Source organism: Crocodylus porosus, unplaced genomic scaffold, assembly GCF_001723895.1.
Source record: "Crocodylus porosus isolate Cpor-Errol unplaced genomic scaffold, CroPor_comp1, whole genome shotgun sequence".
In the NCBI taxonomy this organism is placed as follows: Eukaryota; Metazoa; Chordata; order Crocodylia; family Crocodylidae; genus Crocodylus; species Crocodylus porosus.
This window is the reverse complement of record NW_017728906.1, coordinates 154,924,781-154,940,529: the sequence shown is the minus strand read 5'-3', so window position 1 is coordinate 154,940,529 and position 15,749 is coordinate 154,924,781. Positions and strand designations below refer to the sequence as shown.

Genomic DNA, 15,749 nt, shown 5'->3' with positions numbered 1-15,749 from the left:
TCACAGTCAGGGCAGCTAGGATCTGGAACCAACTTCCAAGGGAAGCGGTGCTGGCTCCTACCCTGGGGGTCTTTAAGAGGAGGCTTGATGCCTACCTGGCTGAAGTCATTTAAGCCCAGTTTTCTCCTGCCTAGGCGGGGGGTGGACTTGAAGATCTACAACATCCCTTCTGACCCTAGTTCTGTGATTCAGATTTGAGATTTAGGTTAGATATCAGGAGGCGCTTACTTGACAGTCAGGGTGGCTAGGATCTGGAACCAGCTTCCAAGAGAAGTGGTGCTGGCTCCTACCCTGGGGGTCTTTAAGGGGAAGCTAGATGAACACCCTGCTGGGGTCATTTGACCCCAGTACTCTTTCCTGCCATGGCAGGGGGTCGGACTCCATGATCTACTCAGGTCCCTTCCGACCCTACTAACTGTGAAACTATGAAAAGGACAGTGAACTATTTATACCATCAGGGAGAAGAAGAAATAGTTAATACAAAGGACAGCTACAGTATCCTACCTTTTGTTTAAAGCACTGTAAGCTGATCCTATATTGAGTACTAAGAACAAGATACTTCCCATTGAAACCTATCTAAGTTTCCTGAGGAACCTTGCATTAGAAAATGTAAGCAAGAGAGACCCTGACATAAATCAAATTACAATCCTTTGCAAAGTAATTGTACCATACCAATAAGTCAATATAGGAAATATATCTATGACAGTGTTTCTTTTTGTGTCAAGGATGATTCTGCCATTTATTAAAAAATTAAGGTTTTGATACCAGAAAGGGAGCATACATCTTGCCTTACAAGAGACAGCTATCATTGGAAAGTACAGAATGATGTTTTGCCATCCAGCCCATAGATATCAAATAAACAGTTGAAGCATGGGAACATTCCCTGTTTAGATGTTAGCAAAGAAAGAGATTAAATCACTACAAGAGAGCATTCATCTTCAAAAATAGGATCCAGTAATAAAGGGTGCCATAACAGATAAGACAAACCTGGATGAACTTAATGCAAAGTTGTCTTCAAAATGCCGAATGATTTAGAAGAGACAAGTTTAGGCTGTTGGCCAGCCCCACTTTAGAAAAATATTATTAGATGATAAAGTCATATATAGAATACTTTTTTATATAAATACACATACAATTTATTTAAATAATTGCTCCACAGATGACAGGAATGCAACTTCAAATTCTTGGTCAGAAAATCTCCTTACAGAACAACGAGCATTTTTTCTTATTTCCAGACTCTTTTCAGGTGACAAAGCCAAGATGAGAGCCAGGGTCTCTGCATAAGTGTCCTCATTTTCTGCCAGAAATCCTGTAATATTTCCTTCATAGGGTACCACGATATCTAGTTTGGGACCACCAGAATTGTGAGCCAGGATAATCGTTCCAGCTGCCATACATTCAACTATTCCTGAAAAGATACAGAACATGTCATTATGAATGTTGCCCTCATATACTCTAGAATTATGGATGGTTTTCATTGGAAATGTTTTTGTTAAGATAAAAAAAAAAAGAACAGAACTTGTCATATAAAATTTGTTTCAATTAACTATTTCCATTTTCTGTTGGGAAAAAAAACCCGTGATTAAAAAACCTGTAAACTAAAATTGTCAGTTTTTGACAACTGTTGAATGGGTGGGCAAGAATTTTGAATGAAACCAAAAGTAAATGTTTATCTGATATGCTATTTTTCTTCTTTTTTAAACTGCCAAGGTTTTTTGTTTTCACTGTTGTTGATTTTTTTTCTTCTACGCTCTGGAAGATTTTCTAGAACAACTGACAAAATTAGTTGTTTTCATTTAAACTTGAGGGGAAATAGGTCCAGTGAATATGAACATTTAAAACTGTAGAGGAGAGAAACTTAACAGAATATTCAGCTAGAGTTAGCTTCTGATATTTGATGTCAAGTTTGACACAGGTGAGATTATAATAAAAAGAAAAACTGGAGCTGAGATTTTTTTTTTTTTTATGGTTTAAAAGTTAATTCCATCTTCCATGAAACTTGAAAATGAGAACCTAGAATTCCAAGATTACTGGGCAAGCTGGAGTGAATTCATTCTAGCTGGATAAGTTAGACTTAATATATTAGTCTAATTTGTACAAAATGCATATAGTTTTTTTTTTTTAATAGAAATCCCATCATAAAGAAGAAAGATTACACTTTTATTTATAGTAGTGTGAATAACTATTTTTTAAAATTTGCAATAGGGTTGCTGCAGCTAGGCAGTTATGGAAAAAGAAATCTTGGGTCAAAGTGTTACATTCAACCCAAGAGGAATTTTTTTTTTTTTTTTTTTTTTAAGGGAAACAGGCAAATTTTGAAGGGAGAGCCATTTTTACTCAAAACCCAATTTAAAAAACCAAATATTTAGATAAGCAGTTCAGTGAAACAGATACCAAAGAAAGGCTTCGGTCACCAAATCAGCATTTTAAGAAAGAAAAAACTGGCACGATAGAATGAAGTTAAGTTTTACAGAAATTTTCCTCCATTAGTTAAAGAGAGCATGTGTCAGGCAGTCACATCACAATACATTTTGTTTATATTTCAGTGACAATTTAGTGAAACTTATTTACCCTGATATCAATATTAGTTTATGGAAGCTAAAGCCAAGTGAACAATCCCTCTATTAGAATGCAACTGTCTTGCATTTAGCACCCCTTATAAATGAGACTGACTACTGCACAGTTTTGCCCAGGTGCAGAAAGAAAGCAAGTTATAATTGCTGTAACCTGACTCATCAAGTCCTTACCAGCCATATATTTGAAACCCAAAGCAAGATCCTAATCCTATTCTGATCACGAGGCCAGACTGCTTCAAGTACTCACCAATCCCAAAGTGCTCATTCCACATGGTGTGCAGACCAATTGTTGCATCTGCCAGGTACTTCTTTAACTCCTCAAATGGAATATTGACTTTGAACTCCACATTTCTATTGACACCTAGCTCTTCACAAAGCTTTTTAAGTCCATTCACACGCTGCTCGTCTTCCTGGTTACGACAGCCCCCAATCAAAATGAGTTTCAGCAAAGGCTGTTGCCCCAGAGTTTTCTTTTCCAATAACTTTGCAAAGGCTCTGATTTGCAAGGGATGGTCTTTTTCAGGTCTAAACTGGCCCACAGACACAATGGAATGTTCTGCTGTGCTCTTTTCCTTGTCTAATGGAATATCCAGGTATGTCTGGACATCACAAGGTGGATACACAATACTAATGTAAGCCCCAGATTTCCAAAGGGAAAGAATGTGATTTAGGGTCCATGAAGAATTAACCATAACAACATCACTGCAAGAACCAAACCATCCATACAGGAAAGCAAAAAAGAAGTAATAGACAAGTTTAAGTTTGCTGAGAAAAGGATTCTTTGTAATGAAGGCAGTATTGTTGTAGCTGGTATTCTGATTCCTAACTACAGAAAGCATGTCAGTGCTGATAGTGGGATAATGCACATAACACCCCACAGGACAGCCTCCTAAGTACTTAAATAGAGGAAGTGTGAAGGCATAACCCATTGTGTCAATGTAAATGTCAGGAACACATTTTAGTAGAGCTTCCCAGCCAAGAAACATGGATCCTAAACTCTGACCCAGCAAAGTGAAATATGGGTAAAGAGAAGCTTCCACAAGATAGCGTTTTTCTAGAAACACAAACTTCACAGGATGAGTTAATCTGATGCTGAATCTTCTGAAAGCACCATTAACAATCTCTTCTTCAGTGACCTCTTTGTCACCCGTATAAACAACATAAGTTGCATCTTTGTATCTGAAACGGAAAATAAAGAATGTCACTTTTTTTTTTTTATAGAAGTGTCTTACGTCACTGTGAAACTTGTATTCTTTGGGTAATTTTGAAAATATTTAAAGCATACTTTTAACCTGAATCTTAGATATGTTACTCCTCTTAAAAAATGTATAGTTGTTAGTTTAACTGAACCAATTAAGGTTCCTTCTGATATGCAGAAAATGCACAGTAGTTGTTTTTATTTGAATTAAATGGATTTCAGTGTTACTCTATGCAAGTCGATTTCTAAGGCACAACATTCCCATTGAAAAGAAATGTAGGACCCCAGAACTATACTACAAAGTCTTTCAAAGGCAAATCACGAGTATGTAGGAGGAAGACTGTAGGACAGACCAGGGGATGTCCCAGTCAGTTTAGGTTGATACTGGGTAGGTTGTCTTCTACAATGAGAAGCAAACGTTTGGATTAGATGGTGCCACCTTAAGTACATGAAATGCCATAGGGCAGTGGTTCTCAACCATTTTAGATTTGAGGCACCCCTCAGAAAATGCCAGCTCTTATTTTTCTGTAGTCAAAAAACCAGCAATTCTTTTGTTGCAAAAATCTCATAAAGATTACAGGTCACAAAGCTTTTTACACAATTAATTCCTATTTGAAGTCTCTGGGTTTATCTTGTGGGCTATGTTTGTTCAAGGCACCCCAGGGCACCCTGGTTCAGAATCACTGCCATAAGGAGTTACACAGCAACATTCAAGCACTAGGCTGCAAAGTAACGATGCGTACTTTGATAGGAGTGTACACTCACTTTTTCTGCAGTGTCTTTAGGGCACACCACAGCACTCTCTCCCCGCCACCGCCTGCATTGCAATACGGGTGAAAAAAGGCAACCACCAGCTGACGCTTTCCATCCTGCCCTACAGAGGCTGACTGATTTTTCCTGTGCTGCAGCCACAGCCGCACTCCCCACAGCAACACGACCAAACAGAGGCACAGGGCTCCACCGAGAAATAACCCGGGGATAAGCAATGACCACAACAGTCTGGAAAAAAAAAAAAGGGAAAAATGAAGACTCCAATATAATAGTCATTTGAAAGAACTGGTGTCTATCCAGACACACCTACTAGGAGAGCCCCCACAACTAGAACTAGCACGTGACCCTGTTGTCTACTAGGAAAGCTGGTAAGCCCAAACTTTGCCCATGCTAGTCTCCAAGGAAAGCCTCCAAAACTAGAACCAGTGCCTGTCCATACACATCTGCTAGGATTGTCCCTAAAGCCAGGATGCATCCACGAAAAAAGCCAGCAAGCAGCGGGCCACATTTCCATGGTCACTCCCTGGTTACCTGGGTGGAGTGGGGTAGTGCTCTTTCCCCTGGGGACCCAGTGCTGCCAGGTGTACAATAACTACTGTACAATAATTCCAACCCTTGACCAGCATATGATCACTAACAGTAAACATGTTCAAAACTGTACAATCGTTTTTAAGGCAGCAGGTGCAAAACCCAAGTCATTCTCTGGGAGAATTAACTGACTTCTGGCCTTGCTGTCAGCCCTTTCTTACCACAGCTCGCCTCACAATAGTGTTTCAGCTCTGATGAGCCAGTTCTCACTTGCTCACTGGCAACTTACAGGGAGCACAGAAAGTAAATTAGAAAAAGACGTATTTGCATATTTTTTCAGCGCCCAAGTTTTTCAACAAATAGGATAAGCTTGAGCTTCCAATGCGATAATTTCCTATTTAAGACCTGGCAACGCTACGGAACCCCTCCCTGTGACCGCCTCGGGCGGGAGGGGACCTCCCCCCCGGCTCTACCCTGCAGTGCAGCCGCGGACGCTGCCGGGGTTGCGGCCGGGGCACGCCCCCGGCGCCGCGAGCCACGGAGACCCCACCCCCCCGCGGGCCAGGCCCAAGTCCAGCGCAGCCCGAGCGGGCGGCCAGCTGCGGGTGAAGCAGGGTCCCCGCCGCTCCGCGCGGAACCCTCCCCCCCCCGCAGCTGGAGCCGAGAGGAGGCGAGCAGTCGCCCGGGAGAGCCGCACCGGATCAGCCTGCACACACACAGCCACACCGCCACCATGTCAGACAGCACTGCATCACCTCCCACCCGGAAGCAATCGCTCGCATCCATTCCGGAAGCAACCGGCAACGCCGCTTCTCCTCCATTGGCTGCCGAGGCCAGATTGAGGCTTGTCTGCGGGGAGTGGGAGGGGCCAGAACGCGAGAGCGACGGGGAGGGGCGGGCTGGCTGTGCCGGGGGTGGAGCGTCTCAACAGGGGGCGGGGCTACGAGGGCGTGGCCGCGGTTACCCGTCAGTGGCCCTGTGCTGGCGGCCGCGTGGGGTATTCCCTGGGTGCGGGCAGGTAAGGACGGGCCGGCGCGCGCGGGATCTGCGCCTCCGAGCCTGTGTCCCGGGATCCCAGCGCAGCCACGGACGGGAGCGGGGCGCGGGGCTGCCCGCAGAGAGAGCAGGGGGCCGGGGCAGGACCGGGAGCTGCCTGCCCCTGCCTTTTCTCCACCCCTGTCCCAGGCTTGGGCTGTCGCCTCACGGCTCTGGCTCACGAGAGGCACTTTCCTGCTTCTGTCCCCGGGGCTGGGGCTGTGCAGGTTCCTGCAGGGCCGGGCGCGGTTCAGGTGGAAGGGTCTAGCAAGCAGTGTTGTGTTTTTAGGGGAAATGTCCGACCCCCTTCCCTCCCAAAGTGATTGTCTGTTGCGGTCTAAAACGTAGAGCGCATAGTGCAGCGTCGCACGAGGGGCTCTGTGCTGGGTCCTGTCCTGCCCAGCATCCTTTGTCATGCCCTGGGGACTGTCCTGGCCCTGGTGGGCAGCATTTCACTAGCCCCTTGGGCTCATCCGAGTGTCAGTGGGCACTGTCCAGTGTGCTCTGCTTGGTGGAGTCTGCATCCTCATGCTTTTGTTATTTAATAATCTTCCTTTCTTGCAGTCATTATTTCCCTGCTTGTCTTTGCAGCAAAGAGACATGTATTTGCCTTCTTTGCTTCAAATCATGCTTTTAATCTTTGACTACCAGATAAAACTCTCTCTAAGCCAACAAACAGGGGTATAGTCTGACCGCAAAGTACACATGTAAATGATGCTTTTAAATGCATAGGTGTGCTAGACAGACAAGGTTCTTTGGGTAAATCTGATCTCTTTTATTAGACTAACTCTGATAATTGGAAAAATTCTTCTTTGCAAACTTTTGGGTACAGATACCCTTTGTCAGGCTGAGGAAGCACCTGCAGTTGGCATGTGCTTTTCCTGGATGGAATGAATAGTAAAGAAGCCAGAGGCTTGTAGGCATGCAAGACAGGCAGACAGTGAAGATGTAACTTGAGGAGTCAGTGGGTGAGAGGCAGGCTGGGGGGCAAAAGGAGGATGAATGTAGCTGGTAAACAGTGGAGAGGTACCTGGGGAATCAGATGTCAGGCAGGTTATAATGTGTCATAAATCCAGTGTCTAGATATGCTAGAATATTTTTGTTTCTGGTCCCCACACTAAATAGATGCACACAAATCTCCAGTGGTGATTTCTATGAAGGGTGTTTTTAGACTGTCTTGTTGCTTGCTGTAGGGTTGGAGTGTGTTTCTTTTATCTTCTCTCCCATTTTGTCTGCATCTAGAGACAATATACACAGATCAAAGGTCAGAAATGAATTGGAATGTGAAAGGGCGGTTGTGCCATTTACTGCAGCAAACTTCAGCTTACAGAGGAGGAGAGCACTGAGGTCACGTAGCTGTAGATAAGATGATTTATTTTACTAAGTGCAGTCACAGTATGGGTTTATAATAGTCCATCACAAGCAAAACAATCTAAAAAATCCCCGTCTATTTTTTTTTTAAAGCACATCTTGAGAAAACTTAGGAAGAGGTAGAATTCTCTCTCTCATAGCAGTGACTGCATGTGTTTGGAAAGGGGCCCTGAGCAGGATACACATGTGTAGCAAAGTTTGTGAGCAGGGGGGCTGGACCTGATGATCTCAAGAGGTCCCTTCCAGCCCTAAACTTCTGTGAATCCCCTGCATTCAGCCAGCCAAAGATCCCTGAGGATTCTTCAAGATCATCACTTCAAGCCTTCACACACAACAGAAAGGCCAGCAACTCCAGGCAGCTTATCATAGGCAATTAATGAGCGTTTGTTAATTATTTCACAGTAAACAATGGGAAAGAATCCTCCCTACCATCTTGCCTGGGGGGTGTGGGAGCAAAGGAACAAAGCACAGTGGCAGAATTCACAGGTAGAATCTGGTAATTTGCAGCATATGACTGTTCTGAAGCCCTGTGCTGCAGTCGTGCTGGAGCTCAAGATTTGTTTCTGTGCCTGTCCTGTAATATCTATGGTGGCTTCTCTTGCTGGTAGACCAGTGGTGCCCAACCTTTCTGGGCTGTGGGCCAAATGAGTTGTGTGGGGATCTATGAGCTGGATCCAGTCCCAGGCCCATACTTAGGATTGGGCCATCATGTTGGTTCTGGGTACACCAGATTTGGCCTGCTGCCCCAACTGCAGCCCCAGGATTGGTGCCGCTAGTCTGGCCCTATACCCCAGCCCCATCCAGTGCAAGGGACCATGTCATCTGTCTGCAGGGTTTGTGAAGTTTGTGACAAGGAAGCAGTGGCAGCATTAATTGCCACCACAGCCTCATCACCAAATTTCCAAACCTGTGGGTGAGATGACACGGCTCTGTGAGCTGGAGGTTGAGCACAACTGATAGTGCATTCATTGCTGTCTCCAGTATGTTACAGAGTCAATTTTTTTTTCATATATTGGAGAGTTTTCATACGACTTTGCAATTTGAATCACTCCTGCACACATTGATCTGTTGCCCTAGATGTAGAAATCGTTCTTTGTCATGACCAATCTAGCTTGCTAGTATTCTGGAGCTGTCAGTGTACTCTGAGCCACAAGGTCAGGAGTTGGATTCAAGTATTTCCGGACTGAAGAAAGCCAGTTGGAAAGTACTGAAGTATTGTGACCATTGGCATAGACTAAGTAAGAAGGCTGTGTCCCTGCTGTCTTTAATGCAACTGTTTCAGAAGGAAGTGCAGAAGTTCATGTCATATGTCATACTTTGAAGTTTGGGGGAGTCTCTGGTAAAATGGAAATGTCTTAAGTTCTCAAAATTACTAGATTTTTTCCTCATTTGGTTTTTATCTTCAGGGGAGAAGTGCCAGCCATGACTTCACTAAATACTCTCCTAATCTTGGTAGCACTGACAGAGGTTTTAATGGGATATCTCTGGTCATTTGCTTTGCTGCTTCATTTAAGTTATGCTTCCCTTATGCTTATTGGCTTTTGTCATAATCAGTAATCTGCATTTATGCATGAATATTTCCTGTATTTGTAAGAATAAAGTTTTTTTTTCTGTAACTGTGCTAAGTTGGCACCAGAGTTATAACACTACTGGTTACCGGGTTTTAAAAAACGTACCAAAAAGATGGGACAAATTGGATGATCCTGTTAATGCCTCACAGGTGTATATTGTCTACAGAACCTGATTAGTACAAGATGTCTTTCAGGTTGCTGCTGCTGCTTCTTGTGTCTTTGTCATAGACTAGATGGTTTTTCAGAATCATGTCCAAATGATGGTTCTTTCCATTGCTGCAGTGAGATCTCTCCAAGGAGTTAGCAAACAAGCAGGTGATCCATGGTCTGTGCTTCACCACACTTGCATGTATTCACGTTATTAGAGTAGCCCCATTTGATCATTGTGACAGGCCCACGGTGTGCGCCTGGGCCCATCAGGACCTGTTGTTCTACAGTGTCTCTCTGGAGGTGGTGCTCAGTGGTTCCTTTAAGGGCTCAGGAGCACCTCCCTTGGCATGTCTTCTGTAGGGATCCTCCACCCCCCCATCCAACCCCTTTCCACTCACGTGTCATGATGGATCTAGGCAGCAGACCCTGACATGGTCTCAGGTTTCTTCATTCACACGGCAGTTTGGCAAGTGTGGAAAGTTCTGAGCTGTCTGTGATTCCGGGGTGTGGTGAAGTTGCAGATCGTCTCCACTTTGTCTGCCAGTGGTCTGATTGTACCTCTTCCAACCAGAACCCCCAGATATTTAGTTTCCTTTTGAGCCAGGGTGCATTTACGGGGATTGGCTGTCAATCTTGTCTTCTGTAATTCTGACAGAATGGCCTTGAGGGCTCTTTTATGCTGCACCCAGGTTTGAGAAAATATGACAATGTTGGCGCTAAGATCTGGTCCATTAGGGGCTGGAATGTTGTGGCTGCCCCGGGGACCGCGAATGGCATTCAGATAAATTTGTAGAGTCCCCAAGGGGTCCTGAAAGCTGTCTTTGGCCATGGGGATCTGCCAGTACCCCTTCGCAAGATCGAGTGTTGTAATATATTGAGCGTTTCCAATATGTTCCACCAGTTCACCCACATGAGGCATAGGGAACGCGTCAAAGACGGCCGTTGCATTCAAACGCCCGTCATTGACGCACAACCACAGGGATCCATCTGGCTTGAGTACTGGGACCAAAGGGCTCTGCCATGGGTCTCCTGGATGGCTGTATGACCCCTTGTTCCCATACTATGGCGCGTGGTAGAGTTTTTATTGGATAATAGGTGCCCTGGATCCATCTGGGTTCCTCACGGAATACGTCCCGAAATTCCTTCACCAATGCCTGTATTTCGCATCTTTGAGGAATCGACAATTCTTCTCCTATTTGGACTTGACTTTCTGCCCTAGTTGTCCCTTCCTCTTTAATTACCCCTTGAGTTCCAAGGTCTTTGGCATCTAATTCTGTAAGAGTGGCCCATCCCTCGTGTTTCTGCCACTCCCATAGGAGATTTATGTGATAAATTTGCCTCTCTTGCAGGTGACCTGGCTGGTGGACCTCGTAGTCTACAGGTCCAACCCTGTGCGTTACTTCGACTGGTCCCTGCCACTGAGTTAGTAGCTCATTTGTGGACATGGGAAGAAGCACCAACACCCTCTGTCTGGGTTCCAATTCTCTCTCCTTGACGTGACTCTTGTATCTTTCCTTTTGGTGAAGTTGTGCCTCCTGTATGTTGTTTTTGGCCAGGTCCTGGGCCATTTGGACCCTCTGTTGGAACTCTTGCTGGTAAGCTGCCGGCTCTTTTGAGTTTCCCCGAGTCCTGTTCCCAATCTTCCCTTAAGGCTTGGAGGAGGCCCCTTAGGCGATGTCCTAGTACCAGTTTGAAGGGAGAATATTTCGTTGAATCCTGGGGAGTGTCCCAGATTGTGAACAATACTAGCAGGAGAAGCAAGCCCCACTTTCACGGATTTTCTTGTACGCATTGACGTAGCATCCACTTTATAGTTCTGCTTTATAGTTCCCTGTAGGTGTGTTCTGGGATTGTGGCTACACTGACGGCGTGCAAGGGCCTTTCCTCTGGGGGTCACCCTTGCCCACTGCCTGCGGGACCCACTGGGTGTGCTCTCCCAGCTCCACCTGACCTGCAGATTCCCAAGTGGTTCTTGGCCTGCAGCAGTGAGTGAGCTCGCAGTCAGGCTGAGCCATCCATTGGTTGGGTTGCGTGGGCTGGTGTTATCCTCAGCTTTCTCTCCTCCACTGGCTGACGAGCCCTTCTAGGTTCGACCAGGCCTTCCCATTCCAGGAACTGTAGCCGGTCTCCAGCTGGCTGGTGGGAGTGCCACCCAGGTTTTAACCTCAGTCATGCCTTGATGGCTGTCATGTCCAAGGGCGCAACACTGGTTACAAAACTCTTTTGCACTTTTAAACCATTTGGTTACTTCTGTGTGGCTATAGAGCAAATGCCTGGTGTCTTACATTTGCTGCAGTATTTCTTTGTGGCTTGCTGCCTTTCTTCTGATATCAGGTGGTGCAAGGCCAGCTAGTAAGTACAGGCTATCCTTTTGGTGTTGGCTTTAGACTGCCAGTTATTTGATGACAGCTGTCATTTAGAACCATGTCTGTTTTCTTGACATGAACTGGCATGGTAACACATGGCCATAGAAGTGGTTTGTAATGTAGCTGGGTTCACTTCCCACTTTTAGATGTTAGGTGACCAACATCTGCAGTATCAATCAAGTATAATGGACGAGGTCATACAGAATTTTTCCATTAGGATAAAGGAGGACAGATTTTGAACCCATGTGACTGTTGCTTTATTGTTAACGTGACAATAAGCCTTTAAAAGGTTTGGCTGTGGAAACAAAGATAGTTGAAATGTCAAAGGTGTTGTGCTGGCTTCTCACCCCCTCCCACAAAAATAGTTTTTTGCCTCTTTTGAACACATGATAATCTAATGTTATCTGACTAGATATAACTGATCTTTCTATAAGCTTCAGCTCCCTAAAGCTCTCATGCTGAAGTGAACTCCCCGCTAGCAGAGTGATCCTTTTGAAATCAGTGGACTTTCATGTGGGTATAGGGATCCGACCCACATAAAGCTGTTTTGCAGCAAATCTATTTCCTAGAGAAAATGGCTATTTTTCCTTAGTAACTTCTATAATCCCTGAATGCAGCTCATGCAAATAGCTTGGGAAGAGAGGGCTACTAGCTAATAGTAAAAAACAAGGAAATTGGATTAATTGTACACAAGTATATTCATATGACAGTCATATGGTCTTTTAATTCTTGGTTGTATGGTGGAGTGCTTTCTTTCCTCACTGTATGCCTTATATGACTGTGAACTTGGACATTTATTCAAGGGTGTGCTCTCAGCTTCTAAAATGCATGGGACTATACTGAACTGAAGGAATTTTAGATAGTTTTTAAACACAGTTTCCCCCCACTCCTCCTTTTTCTGCATCTGTTTTGACTAGGCATTAAATCCACTTGTAGAATTGTTAGGAGTTACACAGCACTGGGAACATTCACAGCATGGGGCAGAAAGAACATCACTGCTAATTACGAGGTCCGTTGCTCCAAAGGACTTCAGTTTAAGGTGTCATGCTGGTGGCAGGCAGAACTGTACAAAGTACAGGACAAAGAAGTGGGAGTATAAAATGTAACATGAGACTTACGTAATTAGGATGAAATGCAGTATGGGGCGCGGGAGTTATCTTTTCACTAGTGTTTTGTAGTAATCGTCTGCAGTTGGTCCAATAAAAGATACTGTGCCCAAAAAACATCCTTACCTCTCATAATAATAATAATAATAATAAATTACTGAATAAAATGTTGGTGAAAAGATTTCTTTAGTCAGGTCTACTTGAAGCCAGCCTGGGCTGGGTCTAGATCATGGGGCTCCTTGGGGCTCTGATCCAACCTGGGGCATAAGGGCTGCTGCAGCAGTCACCGCAGCAGTGGTGGCAGTGGTAGTATGGGGTCCCATGGTGGTGGCAGCCCCATGGGGTCTGGTGGGGTGATGCAGGGATCCAGTGGTGGCAGTGGCACACAGGACCTGACAGTGGCAGTGCAGATAGAGGGTCTGGGGGGGGAGGGGCACAGGGTCCAGCAGGGGCCGTGTAGGGTGTGGTAGGAGTGGTGTAGTTGCAGGGTCCAATGTTGCCTGGAGCATAGGGTCAGGCAGCAGTGAGCCAACCTTGCTGATGTTCATGCCTAATGGGATGAGAGGTCCAACTTGTAGTGCGCTTTCATAGTTCAGTGGGTCAGTTAGAGTGGCTCCATGGGTCAAATCCAGACTGTGGACTGAATGTCTGACACCCCTGTACTAGAGGATTTAGGACTTGCCATGTATGCTTGAGGTCAGAAGCTGGCTTTTATGGAGGCTCAGAAGCGATGAAGAATTCAGGCATGTGCTTCTGTGTAGAATATTCTAATATTATAAAAGCCTTTGTTTGTCTGTCTGTCTGTCTGTAACACTTTATTCGTGCTCTGATTGGCTGTCTAGGCCCGGCCCTGGAGTGGTGGGGGGAGAATGGCCAAAGCGGCAGGGGTGAAGCGTGGGGAGCAGCTCTGACCCTGAAGTGGGGGCAGGGCTGCAGCGGGAGTGGGCAACAGGGTTGGGCCCACGGCGGGGGGTGGGGGAGAGGAGGAGGAGCGGCCCCTGCCTTGAACCCAAACTGCTGGGGGGGACAGGGTCAGGCCTGAAGGGGGCAGAGCTGGACTAGCAGGTGGGGGGAACAGTAGTGCAGGGCCGAGCGCTGGGCTTCTTCCCCCCCCCATCATTTTTTTGTGGACAATTTGCTAGTTACAATATTATAAAAGCCTTAATCTGTCTGTCTGCCCATAATGTTTTATTTGTGGTTTGATCGGCTGACTGAAACAGCCAATCAGAGTATGAATACAGCGTTGGGACAGGAGGTAGCAGCATGGCGGAGCACTCTCATGATGGTGGGGACACGGGACGGAGCAGGCCCTGTTTCCTAGAGGGCAGCGGCAATGGAGCAGCCTTGCCCTCCCTGCCATGCTCCCTGCAAGTGGTGACAAAGGAGCTGGGGAGGGGGGTGAGCCCACTGGAGCTGGCCTCGCCCCCCTGCCCCTTTACTCCTTGGAGGTGGCGGTGACGGCGTGGCAGGGGGCAGGGGCAGGATGCCACGGGGTGGGAGGGGCTGCGGCGACTGGCACTGGCCTCAGCCCTCCCCTCCCCACTTCTGTTGTTAGTATCATAGTAGCTAGGGTCGGAAGAGACCTAAACAGTTCATCAAGTCTGACCCCCTGCCCTGGGCAGGAATGGATGCTGGGGTCATATGAACCCAGTCCGGTGTCTATCCAGCCTCCTCTGAAAGACCCCCAAGGTAGGAGCAAGCACCGCTTCGCTTGGAAGTTGGTTCCAGGTCCTAGCTGCCCTGACCATAAAGTAATGCCTCTTGATGTCTAGCCTGAACCTGATCTCTATCAACTTGTGGTCATTATTCCTAGTTACCTTATGTGGGGCCCAGGGGAACAGGGCATCTTCTATTCCCTGCTGATCCCCCCTGGTGAATTTGTAGATGGTCACCAGATCCGCCCTCAGCCTTCTCTTGTAGAGGCTGAACTGGTTCAGGTTCTGTAGCCTCCCCTTGTAGGGCTTGCCTTGCTGCCCCCTGATCAGGCAAGTGGCCCTCCTCTGGACCCTTTCAATGCTAGCCACATCTCCCTTGAAGTGTGGCACCCAAAACTGGATGCAGTACTCCAACTGCAGCCTGACCAATGCTGCACAGAGGGGGAGGATCACCTCTGTGGACCTGCTTGTGATGCATCTGTGGACAAGGTGTGGTTAGACTTACTTCCTTGCATTGGCAGCTTATGTTCAACCTGGAGTCAACAATGACTCCAAGATCCCTTTCCGCAGGGTGGGTGGGGAAGAGTGGACTCGGGCAGTGGGGAAAGGGGAGGAGTGGGCCTGGGCCGACATGGGATGGACAGTCCACCTTGTGTTTAGATTTAGATTTAGTTAAGGACTCTACATTCATGGTGGGGTAAGCTAGAGCAGCTGGGAATGAGCTTCCCTGATATGTACAGATCATCATGCTTTTCTTGGCCCAAACAAAGCATTAATCAAGCCCAAAGATTTAGTTAACCTCTGAATCTCAATGAATGTAGACCTTAATTTTTGTAGGAAGTGAATGCAGTCAGCAAATAGTGGGAGATGGAAATGAGTAAAAATCCTGGTAAGGAGGAAATGGCAATAGACCGTTTTGTGTAGACTAGACCAGGGGTTGTCAACGAGGGGTACGTGTGACGGCCCCAGGGGGTATGTATGGCGGAACAGGTAAGCGGCGCATGGTAGTGGCACAGAGTGGTGAATGGTGGTGGCAGCTGCCACATACAAGCTCCCTATCCCCCACCACTACCATTCACCACTCTGTCCTGCCGGCTTTGTGTCTGTCCGGCCGTCAGCCCCCCTCCCCCCCCCATCTGGAAGGGTGCTGGTGCCAGCTGGGCCTGTCCAGTTCCTGCTGCATCCTGTAGTCTCGGCCATGCAGCTGGGACGTGGTGCTGAAGTGGTGAGCTCATGGGGGGATAGAGAAGTGGCAGAAGGGCAGTGGTGGCAGACAGGGAGAAGTGATTGTGGGCATGAGCATGGGGCTGCACTGGTGCCTGAGGGCTAGGAGCAGCAGGAGCGCAAAGCCCAGGCTGGCAGGAGTGGTGCAGGGGGCTCTGCTTGCCATGGGGAGCTGTGGGCAAACCTTCTCTCTACGCA

At 46.7% G+C, this 15,749-nt stretch overlaps 2 protein-coding genes across 6 annotated transcripts in view; one reads left to right on the top strand and one right to left on the bottom strand.

The window, feature by feature from the left end:
* NEK5 (NIMA related kinase 5) overlaps positions 1 to 1,323 on the top strand; it is a 49,373-nt gene extending 48,050 nt beyond the window's left edge. For all 5 annotated transcript variants that reach the window (XM_019529989.1, XM_019529991.1, XM_019529992.1 and 2 more), the window contains one exon: positions 1,236 to 1,323. The gene's annotated coding sequence lies outside the window, so the exon portion shown is untranslated. The remainder of the gene's footprint in view (positions 1 to 1,235) is intronic.
* ALG11 (ALG11, alpha-1,2-mannosyltransferase) lies at positions 438 to 5,874 on the bottom strand. Its single transcript, XM_019529996.1, has 4 exons — positions 5,771 to 5,874; positions 4,540 to 4,773; positions 2,824 to 3,755; positions 438 to 1,408 (listed from the first exon to the last, which is right to left on the bottom strand). Exons 1-4 carry the CDS (start codon positions 5,857 to 5,859, stop codon positions 1,137 to 1,139), a joined length of 1,527 nt encoding a protein of 508 aa, XP_019385541.1. The 5' UTR covers positions 5,860 to 5,874; the 3' UTR covers positions 438 to 1,136.
* Positions 5,875 to 15,749: the final 9,875 nt, after the last annotated feature.

Coding starts and splice junctions, on each gene's coding strand:
- ALG11 (XM_019529996.1), bottom strand. CDS start 5,859: ATGGATGCGAGCGATTGCTTCCGGGTGGGAGGTGATGCAGTGCTGTCT. Junction 4,774..5,770: donor TGTGTGTGCAGGCTGATCCG/GTGCGGCTCTCC, acceptor TTTTTTTTCCAG/ACTGTTGTGGTCATTGCTTA. Junction 1,409..2,823: donor GAATGAGCACTTTGGGATTG/GTGAGTACTTGA, acceptor GTATCTTTTCAG/GAATAGTTGAATGTATGGCA.